Source organism: Camarhynchus parvulus, unplaced genomic scaffold, assembly GCF_901933205.1.
Source record: "Camarhynchus parvulus unplaced genomic scaffold, STF_HiC, whole genome shotgun sequence".
NCBI classification, from domain to species: domain Eukaryota; kingdom Metazoa; phylum Chordata; class Aves; order Passeriformes; family Thraupidae; genus Camarhynchus; species Camarhynchus parvulus.
In genome coordinates this window covers 1-16,000 of record NW_022148603.1, presented here as the reverse complement: position 1 = coordinate 16,000, position 16,000 = coordinate 1, and the positions used below count along the sequence as shown (strand labels likewise).

Below are 16,000 nucleotides of genomic sequence, written 5' to 3'. Positions count from 1 at the left end.
GTGAAAATCTGGCAAAAACCGGGGAGGAAATGGCTCCAAAATGACCCAAATTGACCCAAAATTTATTAAAAATTGACCCCAAATTTGCTCAATTCTCTGGGTGATCCTAAAATTTGGGAATTCCCAAAAAAAATCCCCAAAATTTGGGGGAAAACGGCCAAAAAACGGTCAAAAACGGCGAAAATTCAGCAAAAACGGGGGAAGAAACCGCTCCAAAAATGACCCAAATTGACGCAAAATTGACTGAAAATTGGCCCTAAATTTGCCTGATTTCCTGAGTGATCCCAAAAATTTGGGAATTCCCAAAAAAAAATCCAGGAAAAAGAATGGGGGGAAAAAGTGAAAAAATGGCGAAAAACGGTCAAAAACGGGGAAAATCCGGCGAAAAGCGGGGAGGAAATGGCTCCAAAATGACCCAAATTGACCCAAAATTGGCCCCAAATTTGCCTGATTCCCTGAGTGATCGCAAAAGTCTCAAAATTTTGGGAATTCCCAAAAAATCCGGGAAAAAACGGGGCAAGAAAGGGATCAAAAATGAGCAAAATTGACCCAAAATTTGCCTCAAATTGTGTCCCTGAGTGATCCCAAAATTCCCAAAAATTCCCAAAAAAATATTCAGGAAAAAATGGGGAAAAAGTGAAAAAAGGATAAAAAATGGTGAAAAATGGTCAAGAAATGGCAAAAAACAGGGAAGAAATGGCTCCAAAGTGACCCAAATTGACCCAAAATTGGCCTCAAACTCACCTGTGTCCTTGAGTTGTTGCAGAATTCCCAAATTTTGGGAATTCCCCCCAAAAAAAATCCGGAAAAAAAGGGTGAAAAAACGGACAAAAAACGGTGAAAAAACGGTGAAAAGCAGGGAGGAAATGGCTCCAAAATGACCAAAATTGACCCAAAATTTATTGAAAGTTGGCCCCAAATTTGCTCAATTCTCTGGGTGATCCCGAAAATTTGGGAATTCCCAAAAAAAAATCCAGGAAAAAAAATGGGGAAAAAATCACCTGAAAAAACGTCCCTCTAAAAACGGTCAAAAACGGGAAAAATCCGCTAAAAAAGCCCCTAAAATGGCTCCAAAGTGACCCAAATTGACCCAAAATTGGCCTCAAACTCGCCAGTGTCACTGAGAGATCCCAAAAGTCTCAAAATTTTGGGAATTCCCCCCAAAAAATTCCAGGAAAAAATGGGGAAAAAATGATGAAAAACGGTGAAAAAACGACCAAAAAACGGCAAAAATCCGGCAAAAACGGGGCAAGAAAGGGATCAAAAATGAGCACAATTGCCCCAAAATTTGCCTCAAATTGTGTCCCTGAGTGATCCCAAAATTCCCAAAAAAATATTCCGGAAAAATTGGGGGAAAAGTGAAAAATGACAAAAAACGGTGAAAAATGGTGAAAAAGGTCAAGAAATGGCAAAAAACAGGGAAGAAATGGCTCCAAAATGACCCAAATTGACCCAAAATTGGCCTCAAACTCACCCGTGTCCTTGAGTTGTTGCAGAATTCCCAAATTTTGGGAATTCCCCCCAAAAAAATCCGGAAAAAAAGGGTGAAAAAACGACAAAAAACGGTGAAAAAATGGCCGAGAAACAGCGAAAATCCGGCGAAAAGCAGGGAGGAAATGGCTCCAAAATGACCCAAATTGACCCAAAATTGGCCCCAAATTTGCCTGATTCCCTGAGTGATCCCAAAAGTCTCAAAATTTTGGGAATTCCCCCCAAAAAATTCCAGGAAAAAATGGGAAAGAAAATGACAAAAAACGGCCAAAAAACGGCGAAAATTCAGCAAAAACGGGGGAAGAAACCGCTCCAAAAATGACCGAAACTGACCCAAATTGACCAAAATTGACTGAAAATTGGCCCTAAATTTGCCTGATTTCCTGAGTGATCCCAAAAATTTGGGAATTCCCAAAAAAAATCCCCAAAATTTGGGGGAAAACGGTGAAAAAACGGCCAAAAACGGTGAAAAAACCCCATTTTAACCCCTAAAATCCCCATTTTTGCCCTAAAATCCCTGTTTTTTCACCAAAAATCTCCATTTTTTTTTTACCAAATTGACCCAAAATTTCACTTTTTCACCCCAAATTCTCGTTCCCAGTTCTCACCTGGATGAACTCCCACAGCCCCAATTTTTAACCCTTTAATCCCCATTTTAACCCCTAAAATCCCCATTTTTTGCCCTAAAATCGCCATTTTTTCACCAAAAATCTCCATTTTTTTCCCAAAATTTCACTTTTTCACCCCAAATCTTTCCCTGTCTCACCTGAGCTCACCTGTCTCTCTTTAATTTCAATTTTAACCCTTTAATCCCCATTTTAACCCCTAAAATCCCCATTTTTGCCCTAAAATCCCCGTTTTTTCACCTAAAATCTCCATTTTTTTTAACCAAAATCCCCATTTTTCACCCCAAAATCACCAATTTTTTCCCTATTCTCACCTGCTCTCACCTGTCCCTCTTTAGACCCCATTTTTAACCCTTCAAATGCCATTTTAGCTCCATTTTAACCCCTAAAATCCCCATTTTTTGCCCTAAAATCGCCGTTTTTTCACCTAAAATCTCCATTTTTTTCCCACCAAAATTTCACTTTTTGCCCCCAAATTCTCGTTCTCAGTTCTCACCTGGATGAACTGCTACAGCCCCCATTTTTAACCCTTTAACCCCCATTTTAACCCTAAAATCCCCATTTTTTGCCCTAAAATCCCCATTTTTTCACCAAAAATCTCCATTTTTTTACCAAAATCTCATTTTTCCACCCCAAATCTTTCCCTGTCTCACCTGAGCTCACCTGTCTCTCTTTAATTTCAATTTTAACCCTTTAATCCCCATTTTAACCCCTAAAATCCCCCTAAAATCCCCATTTTTTGCCCTAAAATCGCCGTTTTTTCACCTAAAATCCCCATTTTTTTTAACCAAAAAATCCCACTTTTCACCCCAAAATCACCAGTTCTTTACCTGTGCTCACCTGCTCTCCCCATCCCTCTTTAATCCCCATTTTTAACCCTTAAAATGCCATTCTTAACCCCTAAAATCCCCATTTTTTGCCCTAAAATCGCCGTTTTTTCGCCAAAAATCCCCGTTTTTTTTCCCAAAATTTCACTTTTTGCCCCCAAATCCCAAAATTGGCAGTGCTGCTGACCCCATTTGAACTGTTGCCAGTTTGGGCCCACCTGGGTGCAGGACGTGTTCCCAAAATCCCCAATTTTCACCCAAAAATCCCCGTTTTTAACCCCTAAAATCCCCGTTTTTTTTCCCCTAAAATCCCCATTTTTTTTAACCAAAATCCCCGTTTTTCACCCCAAAATCACCAATTTTTTCCCTGTTCTCACCTGGTCTTACCTGTCCCTCTTTATACCCCATTTTTAACCCTTCAAATGCCATTTTAGCTCCATTTTAACCCCTAAAATCCCCATTTTTTGCCCTAAAATCGCCGTTTTTTCACCTAAAATCTCCATTTTTTTTACCAAAATTTCACTTTTTGCCCCCAAATTCTCGTTCTCAGTTCTCACCTGGATGAACTGCTACAGCCCCAATTTTTAACCCTTTAACCCCCATTTTAACCCCTAAAATCCCCATTTTTTGCCCTAAAATCCCCATTTTTTCACCAAAAATCTCCATTTTTTTTAAAAATCTCATTTTTCCACCCCAAATCTTTCCCTGTCTCACCTGAGCTCACCTGTCTCCTTTTCTTTCAATTTTAACCCTTTAATCCCCATTTTAACCCCTTAAAATCCCCTAAAATCCCCATTTTTTGCCCTAAAATCGCCATTTTTTCACCTAAAATCCCCATTTTTTTTAACCAAAATCCCCGTTTTTCACCCCAAAATCACCAGTTCTTTACCTGTGCTCACCTGCTCTCCCCATCCCTCTTTAATCCCCATTTTTAACCCTTAAAATGCCATTCTTAACCCCTAAAATCCCCATTTTTTGCCCTAAAATCCCCGTTTTTTCGCCAAAAATCCCCATTTTTTCCCAAAATTTCACTTTTTGCCCCCAAATCCTCGTTGGCAGTGCTGCTGACGTGGGTGAACTGCCGCAGCGTGCGCTGGGCCACGCGGGTGCAGGACGTGTTCCCAAAATCCCCAATCCAACCCCAAAAATCCCCGTTTTTAACCCCTAAAATCCCCGTTTTTTCACCTAAAATCCCCATTTTTTAACCAAAATCCCCGTTTTTCACCCCAAAATCACCAATTTTTTCCCTGTTCTCACCTGGTCTTACCTGTCTCCATTTCTACCCCATTTTTAACCCTTCAAATGCCATTTTAGCTCCATTTTAACCCCTAAAATCCCCATTTTTTTGCCCTAAAATCGCCTTTTTAACAAATTTTTTTCACCTAAAAATCTCCATTTTTTACCAAAATTTCACTTTTTTTCCCCCAAATTCTCGTTCTCAGTTCTCACCTGGATGAACTCCCACAGCCCCAATTTTAACCCTTTTTAATTTTCCCCATTTTAACCCCTAAAATCCCCATTTTTTTGCCCTAAAATCCCCATTTTTCACCAAAAATCTCCATTTTTTCCCAAAAATTTCACTTTTCCACCCCAAATCTTTCCCTGCCTCACCTGAGCTCACCTGTCTCTCTTTTCTTTCAATTTAACCCTTTAATCCCCATTTTAACCCTTTCAACCTCTAAATCCCCATTTTTTGCCCTAAAATCCCCATTTTTCCCAAAATCCCCATTTTTTTCCCAAAAAATTTCACTTTTTGCCCCCAAATCCTCGTTGCCCAGTGCTCTCACCTGAACTCCCCATCCCCATTTTTTCCCCATTTTAACCCAAAATCCCCAATCCAACCCCAAAAATCCCCATTTTTAACCCCTAAAATCCCCGTTTTTTCACCTAAAATCCCCATTTTTTTTAACCAAAATCCCCGTTTTTCACCCCAAAACACCAATTTTTTCCCTGTTCTCACCTGGTCTCACCTGTCCCTCTTTATACCCCATTTTAACCCTTCAAATGCCATTTTAGCTCCATTTTAACCCCCCTAAAATCCCCATTTTTTGCCCTAAAATCGCCGTTTTTTCACCAAAAATCCCATTTTTTCACCAAAATTTCACTTTTTCCCCCCAAATCCTCGTTGGCAGTGCTGCTGACGTGGGTGAACTGCCGCAGCGTGCGCTGGGCCACGCGGGTGCAGGACGTGTTCACGGCGGGGAAGCTGCTGGCGCTGGCGCTCATCGTGGGCGCCGGGGCCGTGCTCATCGCCCGCTGTGAGGGGGAAAACGGGGCCAGAAAGGGCGATTTTGGGAAAACCGGGGGAATTGGGGAAAAACGGGGAAAAAAATGGGGAAAAAAATGGGGAAAAAAAATGGGGAAATTGGGGAAAAAATAGAGAGGGATTGTGGGGGGGAAATGGGGGAAAATTGGGGAAAAAATAGGGGAAAATGGGGAAAATGGGATTTTGGGGAAAAAAATGGCCCCTATTGGGGAAAAAATGGGGAAAAAAATGGGGAAATTGGGGAAAAAATGGGGAAATTGGGGAAAAAAATAGAGGGATTGTGGGGGGGAAATGGGGGAAAAAAGGGGGAAAATAAAGGGAAAAATGGGGGAAAAATGGGGATTTTGGGAAAAATGGGGAAATTGGGGAAAAACGGGGAAAAAAATGGGGAAAAAACGGGGGAAATTGGGGAAAAAATAGAGAGGGATTGTGGGGGGGGAAATGAGGAAAATGGGGGAAAAAATAAAGGGAAAAATGGGGGAAAAATGGGGATTTTGGGAAAAATGGGGAAATTGGGGAAAAAATATGCAGGAATTTTGGGCGGGAAATGGAGGAAAAATGGGGAAAATTGGGGAAAAATAAGGGGGAAAATGGGGGAAAACTCTGGGATTTTGGGAAAAAAGTGGGGAAAATGGGAGAAAAAATGGGAAAAAAATGGGGGGAAAAAGGGAGATTTTGGGAAAAAAATCTCCTTTTTGGGGAAATTGGGAAAAAAGAATTGAGGGATTTTGGGGGGGGAAATGGGGGGAAAAAAGGGGAAAATTGGGGGGAAAATAAAGGGGAAAATTGGGTGAAACTCCAGGATTTTGGGGAAAAATTGGGGGAAGAAACGGAGATTTTGGGAAAAATGGGAATTTTTGGGAAAAAAAACAGGGATTTTGGGAAAATGGGGAAATTGGGATTTTTGTGGGGGGAAAAATGGGAAAAAAGGGGGGGAATAAAGGGAAAATTGGGGGGAAAGTCTGGGACTTCGGGAAAAAAATGGGGGAAAATAGGGAAAAATGGGGCGAAAAATGGAGATTTTGGGAAAAATGGGGAAATTGGGGAAAAACCAGGGATTTTGGGGAAAAAATAGAGAGGGATTTTGGGGAGGAAATGGGGGAAAATGGGGAAAAAGGGGGGAAATAAAGGGAAAAATGGGGGGAAAATGGGGATTTGGGGAAAAAATAGAGAGGGATTTTGGGGGGAAATGGAGGAAAAATGGGGAAAATTGGGGAAAAATAAAGGGGAAAATAGGGAGAAAAAGTGGGGGGAATAAAGGGAAAAATGGGGCGAAAAATGGAGATTTTGGCCCCTTTATGGGGAAATTGGGGAAAAAATGGGGAAAAAATGGAGAAATTGGGGGAAAAAATAGAGGGATTTGGGGGGGGAAATGGGGGGGAAAAAGGGGGGAAAATAAAGGGAAAAATGGGGGGGAAAAATGGGATTTTGGGAAAAACGGGGAAATTGGGGAAAAAACGGGGAAAAAAATGGGGAAAAAACGGGGAAAAAACGGGGGAAATTGGGGAAAAAATAGAGAGGGATTGTGGGGGGGAATGGGGAAAAATGGGGGGAAATAGGGGGAAAATGGGGAGAAAAATGGAGATTTTGGGAAAAACGGGGAAAATGGGGAAAACACGGGGGAAAAAACGGGGAAATTGGGGAAAAAATGGAGAAATTGGGGAAAAAATAGAGGGATTGTGGGGGGGAAAAAGGGGGGAAAATAAAGGGAAAAATTGGGGAAAAATAGGGGGGAAAATGGGGGAAAAATGGGGGGAAAAGGGAGATTTTGGGAAACTGGGGAAATTGGGGAAAAATGGGGAAATTGGAGAAAAATAAAGGGAAAAATGGGGGAAAAGTCTGGGATTTTGGGAAAAAAATGGGGGGGAAATTGGGGGAAAAAGGGAGATTTTGGGAAAAACGGGGAAAATGGGGAAATTGGGAAAAAAGAATTGAGGGATTTTGGGGGGGAAATGGGGGAAAAATGGGGAAAAAAAGGGGAAAATAGGGGAAAATTGGGGGAAATAAAGGGAAAATGGGGGAAGATGGGGATTTTGGGAAAAACGGGGAAATCGGGGAAAAAATGGGGAAATTGGGGGAAAAATAGAGGGGATTTTGGGGGGAAAATGGGAAAAAAAGGGGAAAATAAAGGGGAAAATAGGGGAAAAAAGTCGGGAAATAAAGGGGAAAATGGGGCGAAAAATGGAGATTTTGGGAAAAACGGGGAAATTGGGGAAAAAATGGGGGAAATTGGGGAAAAAAAAATGGGGAAATTGGGGAAAAAATAGAGGGATTTTGGGGGGGAAATGGGGGAAAAAAGGGGGGAAAATAGGGGAAAAAAAGTCGGGAAATAAAGGGGAAAATGGGGGGGAAGATGGGGATTTTGGGAAAAATGGGGAAATTGGGGAAAAAATAGAGAGGGATTTTGGGGGGGAAATGGGGCGGAAAAAGGGGGGAAAATAAAGGGAAAAATGGGGGAAAAATGGGGATTTTGGGAAAAATGGGGAAATTGGGGGAAAACGGGGAAAAAAATGGGGAAAAAGCGGGGAAAAAAATGGGGAAATTGGGAAAAAATAGAGAGGGATTTTGGGGGAGAAATGGGGGGGAAAAAGGGGGGAAAATGGGGGGAAAAATTGGGGAAAAAATAGGGGGAAAAATGGGGGAAAAAGGGAGATTTTGGGAAAAACGGGGAAAATTGGGGAAAAATGGGGAAATTGGAGAAAATAAAAATAAAGGGAAAAATGGGGGAAAAGTCTGGGATTTTGGGAAAAAAAAAATGGGGGAAAATGGGGGGAAAAGGGAGATTTTGGGAAAAACGGGGAAAATGGGGAAATTGGGGAAAAAATAGAATTGAGGGATTTTGGGGGGAAATGGGGGAAAAATGGGGAAAAATAAAGGGGAAAATTGGGGAAAATAAAGGGAAAAATGGGGGAAGATGGGGGATTTTGGGAAAAAGGGGAAAATGGGGAAATTGGGGAAAAATGGGGAAATTGGGGAAAAAAATTGAGGGATTTTGGGGGGGAAATGGGGAAAAAGGGGGGAAATAAAGGGGAAAATAGGGGAAAAAAGTCGGGAAATAAAGGGAAAATGGGGCGAAAAATGGAGATTTTGGGAAAACCGGGGAAATTGGGGAAAAAATGGGGAAATTGGGGAAAAGGGGGAAAAATGGGGAAATTGGGGAAAAAAATAGAGGGGATTTTGGGGGGGAAAAGGGGAAAATAAAGGGGAAAATAGGGGAAAAAAAGTCGGGAAATAAAGGGGAAAATGGGGGGAAAATGGGGGTTTTGGGAAAAACGGGGAAAATGGGGAAATTGGGGAAAAATGGGGAAGTTGGGGAAAAAATGGGGAAATTGGAGAAAAAATGGGGAAATTTGGGGAAAAAATAGAGGGATTTTGGGGGGAAATGGGGAAAAAAGGGGAAAAAATAAAGGAAAATGGGATTTTGGGAAAAAGGGGGAAAATGGGGAAAAAAGGAAAAAAATTGAGGAAAAAATGGGGGGAAATGGGGGAAAAATGGCAAAATTGGGGGGAAAATAGGGGGGAAAATGGGGCGGAAAATGGCGATTTTGGGAAAAAAAAATGGGAAAATTGGGGAAAAATAGAGAGGGATTTTGGGGGAAATGGGGAAAATAAAAGGGAAAATTGGGGAAAAAAAAAAATGGGAAAAATGGGGGAAAAAGGGGATTTTGGGAAAACCGGGGAAAATTGGGGAAAAATGGGGAAATTGGAGAAAAATAAAGGGAAAAATGGGGAAAAGTCTGGGATTTTGGGAAAAAAATGGGGGGGAAAATGGGGGGAAAAGGGAGATTTTGGGAAAAAATGGGGAAATTGGGAAAAAAGAATTGAGGGATTTTGGGGGGGAAATGGGGAAAAATGGGGAAAAATAAAGGGGAAAATTGGGGGAAATAAAGGGAAAAATGGAGGGGAAGATGGGGATTTTGGGAAAAACGGGGAAAATGGGGAAATTGGGGAAAAAATGGGGAAATTGGGGAAAAAAATAGAGAGGGATTTTGGGGGAAATGGGGAAAAAAGGGGAAAATAAAGGGGAAAATGGGGAAAAAAAGATGGAAATGAAATAAATGGGGGGAAAAATGGGGGAAAAATGGGGATTTTGGGAAAAACGGGGGAAAAAATGAAATTGGGGAAAAGTAGAGAGGATTTTGGGGAATGGGGAAAATGGGGAAAATGGGGGGGAAAATAAAGGGGAAAAATGGGGGAAAATAGGGGGGAAAATGGGGCCTAAAACTAAATTTTGGGAAAAACGGGGAAATTGGGGAAAAAAATGGGGAAAATGGGGAAAAAATAGAGAGGGATTTTGGGGGGGAAAAAAGGGGGGAAAATAAAGGGAAAATTGGGAAAAAAAATGGGGATTTGGGGAAAAACGGAAAAATTGGGGAAAATGGGGAAATTGGGGAAAAAATAGAGAGGGATTTTGGGGGGGAAAAAGGGGAGAAAATAAAGGGAAAATGGGGGAAAAATAGGGGGGAAAATGGGGGAAAAATGGAGATTTTGGGAAAAACAGGGAAAATGGGGAAATTGGGGAAAAAATAGAGAGGGATTTTGGGGGGAAATGGGGGAAAATGGGAAAAAAGGGGGGAAAATAAAGGGAAAAATTGGGGAAAAAAAAGTGGGGAATAAAGGGAAAAATGGGGGAAAAACGGGGAAATTGGAGAAAAAATAGAGAGGGATTTTGGGGAGGAATGGGGGAAAATGGGGAAAATTAGGGAAAAATAAAGGGAAAAATGGGGGAAAATTCTGGGATTTTGGGAAAAAAATGTAGGAAAATAAAGGGAAAATTGGGGGAAAAATGGAGATTTTGGGAAAAACGGGGAAAACGGGGAAAATGGGGAAAAATAGAGAGGGATTGTGGGGGGGAAAATGGAGAAAATGAAGAAAAATAGAAAAATTCCTTAAAACTCATAAAATTAATTAACAAATCATAAAAATTCATTTTAAAAATTGTTAAAAATTGGGAAAAAAACCTGAAAAATGGAAAAAAATTGGAAAAAAAAATCGAAAAAAATGGAAAAAAAATGGGAAAAAATCACAAAAAATTCGCAAAAAATCGCTAAAAAATCGAATTTTTCCCCAATTTTTTTGTTAATTTTTTAATGAATCCCTCCCAGGGGAGAACTTTTGGCTCCGCCCCTCGCAGGCGTTCTCGTGGTGGGCGGGGCCGGGGCCGGGGCCTCTGGTCCTGGGGGCAAAATGGGGAAAAATCGGAATTTTTGAAAATGGAGGAAAATGAAGAAAAATAGAAAAATTTATTGAAACTGATAATATGAATTAAAAAATCGTAAAATGGATTAGAAAATCACTAAAAAATTGGAAAAAATTGGGAAAAAAACCCCAAAAAATGGAAAAAAATTGGAAAAAAAATTTGAAAAAAAAACGTATAAAATTGGGAAAAAATGGTAAAAAATCGCTAAAAAATCCAATTTTTCCCCAGTTTCTTTTGTTAATTTTTGATTAATCTCTCCCAGGGGAGAACTTTTGGCTCCGCCCCTCGCAGGCGTTCTCGTGGTGGGCGGAGCCGGGGGCGGGGCCTCTGTTCCTGGCCTGCCTGCAGGGCTCGTTCGCCTACGGCGGCTGGAACTTCCTCAACTACGTCACCGAGGAGCTGGTGGAGCCCCAGAGGTGAGAATTGGGGGGAAAAAATGGGAAATTGGGAAAAAACGGGGAAAATTTGGGAAAAAACGGTGAAAAAATGAAAAAAAACGGTGAAAAAATGGGGAAAAATGAGGGAAAAATGAGGAAAAAATGGAGAAAAAATGGGGGAAAAATGGGGAAAAAATGGGGGAAAAATGGGGAAAATGGGGGAAAAACAGGAAAAAAGGGAGAAAAAATGGTGAAAAAATGGGAAAAAATGGGGGAAAAAATGGGGGAAAAATGAGGAAAAATGAAAATAAAACGGTGAAAAGATGGAGAAAAAATGGGGGAAAAATGAGGGAAAAATGGGGGAAAAATGAGGAAAAAATGGGGGAAAAATGAGGGAAAAAAGGAAAAAAAATGGAGAAAAAATGGGGGAAAAATGGAGGAAAAATGGAGAAAAATGGGGAGAAAAAGGGAGAAAAAATGGGAAAAAACGGTGAAAAAATGAAAAAACACGGGGAAAAAATGGGGGAAAAATGGGGGAAAAATAAGGAAAAATGGGGGGAAAAAGGAAAAAAAAGGGTGAAAAAATGGTGAAAAAATGGAGAAAAAATGGTGGAAAATTGGGGGAAAAATGGGTGAAAAATGGGAATTTTGGGGATTTGGGCACCAGAACTTCCTCAACTACGTCACCGAGGAGCTGGTGGAGCCCCAGAGGTGAGAATTGGGGGGAAAACGGGGGAATTTGGGAAAAAATGGGGAAAATTTGGGAAAAAACGGTGAAAAAATGAAAAAAAAGGTGAAAAAATGGGGAAAAATGGTGGAAAAAATGGGGGGAAAATGAGGAAAAATTGGGGGAAAAACAGGAAAAAAAGGGAGAAAAAATGGTGAAAAAAAGGAGAAAAAATGGGAAAAAATGGGGAAAATTGGGGGAAAAAATGGGGGAAAAATGAGGAAAAATGGGGGAAAAAAGGAAAAAAAAGGGTGAAAAAATGGAGGAAAAAATGGTTGGAAAATGGGGAAAAAATGGGAAAAAAGGGGGAAAAATGGGGGAAAAAAGGTGAAAAAAAGGGGGAAAATGAAAAAAACGGCAGAAAAATGGGGAAAAAATGGTTAAAAAATAGGGGGGAAAATGGGGAAAAATGAGGAAAAAATGGGGGAAAAAATAAAAAAATGAGGTGAAAAAATGGAGGAAAAAGGGTGAAAAAATGGTAAAAAATAATGGGAAAAAATAGAGGGAAAACGGTGAAAAATGGGGGAAAAGATGGGAAAAAATAGAGGAAAAATGGAGGAAAAGGGGTGAAAAAATGAGAAAAAATGGGGGAAAAAAGGAGGAAAAAATGGGGAGAAAATGGGGAAAAAATGATAAAAATAGTGGGGAAAAAATGGAGGAAAAGGGTGAAAAAATGATTAAAAAAAGGTGGAAAACCGGGGGGAAAATGGAGGAAAAATGGGAAAAAACAGGGAAAAAATGAGGGAAAATGGTGAAAAAATGATAAAAATAAGGTGGAAAAACCGGGGGGAAATGGGAAAAAATAGGGAAAAAATGGGAAAATTTGCGTGAAAAATGGGCGAAAAACGGGGAAAAAATGGAGGAAAAATGGGGAAAAAATGGTAAAAAAACGGTGGAAAAATGGGGAAAAACGGTGAAAAATTGGGGGAAAAATTGGAGGAAAATGGGTGAAAAAATGTTTAAAAATGGTGGAAAAATGAAAAAAAAACTCACTGGAAAAATGGAAAAAAACCAGTGAAAAAATGGGGAAAAAAAGGTGAAAATTTGCGTAAAAAAACGGTGAAAAAATGGGAAAAAAACGGAGGAAAAATTGGGGGGAAAAAAAGGGGGGGAAAAAAGGGGAAAATGGTAAAAAAATAGGGGGAAAATGGTGGAAAAATGGGGAAAAACGGTGATTTTGGGCTGATTTTTGCGCTGATTTTTCGGCGATTTTTGGGCAATTTTGGTGTCATTTTTTGGTGATTTTTAGGCTGATTTTTGGGTGATCTTTTGGTGATTTTGGGCCAATTTTTTGGCTGATTTTGGGCTGATTTTTGTCTGATTTTTGGGCGATTTTGGGCTCATTTTTGGGTAATTTTTGCTGTGATTTTTAGGCTCATTGTTGGCTCATTTTTGGCTGGTTTTTTGCTGATTTTTGGGCGATTTTGGGCTAATTTTGGGGTAATTTTAGGCTGATTTTTTGCTGATTTTTGGGCGATTTTTCTGCGATTTTTTTGCCCATTTTTTGGCTGATTTTTGGGCCGATTTTGTTGATTTTTGGTGCTTTTTTTTTTCCCCCCGCTCAGGAACCTTCCCCTGGCCATCGCCATCTCCATCCCGCTGGTGACGTTCCTCTACGTGGCGGCCAACGTGGCGTACCTGGCTGCCATGAGCCCCAGGGAGATCCTGCAGAGCTCCGCGCGGTCGCGTGAGCTTAAAAAATGGGGCAAAAAAGCGAAAATTTGGTGAAAAAATGACAAAAAACCGGTGAAAAATGACAAAAAACGGGGAAAAAATGGGATTTTGGGGTTAAAAATGGGGATTTTGGGCACAGCTGGGGGGAAAACATAAAAAATTTGGGGAAAAAAGTGAAAGTTTGGGAAAAAATGGTGAAAAAATGACAAAAAACGGTGAAAAAAAGAGGAAATTAGAGGGAAAAATGAGAAAAAATGGTGAAAAAAAAGGGAATTTTGGGGTTAAAAATGGGGATTTGGGCACAGCTGGGGGGAAAACATAAAAAATTTGGGGGAAAAGTGAAAATTTGGGAAAAAACGGTGAAAAAATGACAAAAACCGGTGAAAAAAAATGAGGAAATTAGAGGGAAAAATGAGAAAAAATGGTGAAAAAAAAGGGAATTTTGGGGTTAAAATGGGGATTTGGGCACAGCTGGGGGGAAAACATAAAAATTTGGGGAAAAGTGAAAATTTGGGAAAAAACGGTGAAAAAATGACAAAAAACGGTAAAAAAATGGGATTTTGGGGTTAAAAATGGGGATTTTGGGGTTTTGGGGGGCCATGAGCCCCAGGGAGATCCTGCAGAGCGACGCCGTGGCCGTGGTGAGCGAAAAACGCAAAAAATTTGGGGCGAAAAAGCGAAAATTTGGGAAAAAACGGTGAAAAAATGACAAAAAATAGGGAAAAAATGAGGAAATTAGAGGCAAAAAATGAGAAAAAATGGGGGAAAAAAGGGAAATTTGGGGTTAAAAATGGGGATTTAACAGCTGGGGAAAACATAAAAAATTTGGGGGAAAAGTGAAAATTTGGGAAAAAACGGTGAAAAAATGACAAAAAACGGTAAAAAAATGGGATTTTGGGGTTAAAAATGGGGATTTTGGGGATCCCTGGCTGCCATGAGCCCAGGGAGATCCTGCAGAGCGACGCCGTGGCCGTGGTGAGCGAAAAAATGGGGCAAAAAAGTGAAAATTTGGTGAAAAAATGACAAAAAACGGTGAAAAAATGGGATTTTGGGGTTAAAAACGGGGATTTTGGGGGTTTTGGGGATCCCTGGCTGCCATGAGCCCCAGGGAGATCCTGCAGAGAGCGACGCCGCGGTCAGTGGTGAGCTTAAAACGCAAAAAATTTGGGGCTTAAAAAGCGGTTTGGGAAAAAAAAAAATGACAAAAAATAGGGAAAAAATGAGGAAATTAGAGGGAAAAAAATGAGAAAAAATGGGGGAAAAAAGGGAAATTTGGGGTTAAAAACGGGGATTTGGGCACAGCTGGGGGGAAACAAAAATTTGGGGAAAAAGGGAAAATTTGGGAAAAAATGGTGAAAAAATGAGAAAAAATGGTGAAAAATGGGATTTTGGGGTTAAAAATGGGGATTTTGGGGATTTTGGGGATCCCTGGCTGCCATGAGCCCCAGGGAGATCCTGCAGAGCGACTGCCGTGGCCGTGGTGAGCGAAAAACGCAAAAAATTTGGGGCGAAAAAGTGAAAATTTGGGAAAAAACGGTGAAAAAATGACAAAAAATGGTAAAAAAAATGGGATTTTGGGGTTAAAAATGGGGATTTTGGGGGTTTTGAGGGGCCATGACACCAAGGAGATCCTGCAGAGCGGGAAAAATGTGGTGAGCTTAAAAAAACGGTAAAAAATTTGGGGCGAAAAAGCGAAAATTTGGGAAAAAACGGTGAAAAAATGACAAAAATGGGGAAAAAATGGGAAAAAATGGGTGGAAAATGGGGGAAAAAAGGGAATTTTGGGGTTAAAAATGGGGATTTGGGCACAGCTGGGGGAAAAACATAAAAAATTTGGGGGAAAAGTGAAAATTTGGGAAAAATCGGTGAAAAAATGACAAAAAACGGTGAAAAAATGAGGAAATTAGAGGGAAAAATGAGAAAAAATGGTGAAAAAAAGGGAATTTTGGGGTTAAAAACGGGGATTTGGGCACAGCTGGGGGGAAAACATAAAATATTTGGGGGAAAAAGTGAAAATTTGGGAAAAAACGGTGAAAAAATGACAAAAAACGGTAAAAAATGGGATTTTGGGGTTAAAAATGGGGATTTTGGGGGTTTTGGGGGGCCATGAGCCCCAGGGAGATCCTGCAGAGCGACGCCGTGGCCGTGGTGAGCGAAAAACGCAAAAAATTTGGGGCGAAAAAGCGAAAATTTGGGAAAAAACGGTGAAAAAATGACAAAAAATAGGGAAAAAATGAGGAAATTAGAGGCAAAAAATGAGAAAAAATGGGGGAAAAAAGGGAAATTTGGGGTTAAAAACGGGGATTTGGGCACAGCTGGGGGGAAAACATAAATATTGTGGGGGAAAAAGGGAAAATTTGGGAAAAAATGGTGAAAAAATGAGAAAAAATGGTGAAAAAATGGGATTTTGGGGTTAAAAATGGGGATTTTGGGGGTTTGGGGGGCCATGAGCCCCAGGGAGATCCTGCAGAAGCCGCCAGTGGCGTGGTGAGCCAAAAACGAAAAAATTTGGGGCTTTAAAAAGCCGAAAATTTGGGAAAAATGGTGAAAAAATGACAAAAATAGGGAAAAATGAGGAAATTAGAGGCAAAAAATGAGAAAAATGGGGAAAAAGGGAAATTTGGGGTTAAAACGGGTTTGGGCACAGCTGGGGGAAAACATAAAATATTGTGGGGAAAAAAGGAAAATTTGGGGAAAAAATGGTGAAAAAATGAGAAAAAATGGTGAAAAAATGGGATTTTGGGGTTAAAAATGGGGATTTTGGGGGTTTTGGGGGCCATGACACCAAGGAGATCCTGCAGAGCGACGCCGT

At 40.5% G+C, this 16,000-nt stretch overlaps 1 protein-coding gene across 1 annotated transcript; it reads left to right on the top strand.

The window, feature by feature from the left end:
- Window positions 1–347: 347 nt before the first annotated feature.
- Window positions 348–13,201, top strand: LOC115916960 (large neutral amino acids transporter small subunit 2-like; the record flags this gene model as incomplete). The annotated part of the gene is made up of 4 exons (XM_030970695.1): window positions 348–516; window positions 5,077–5,202; window positions 10,673–10,826; window positions 13,080–13,201. Coding segments are annotated over exons 1-4 (571 nt in total), but the record flags the coding sequence as incomplete, so codon positions are not given.
- Between the last annotated feature and the right edge of the window lie 2,799 nt (window positions 13,202–16,000).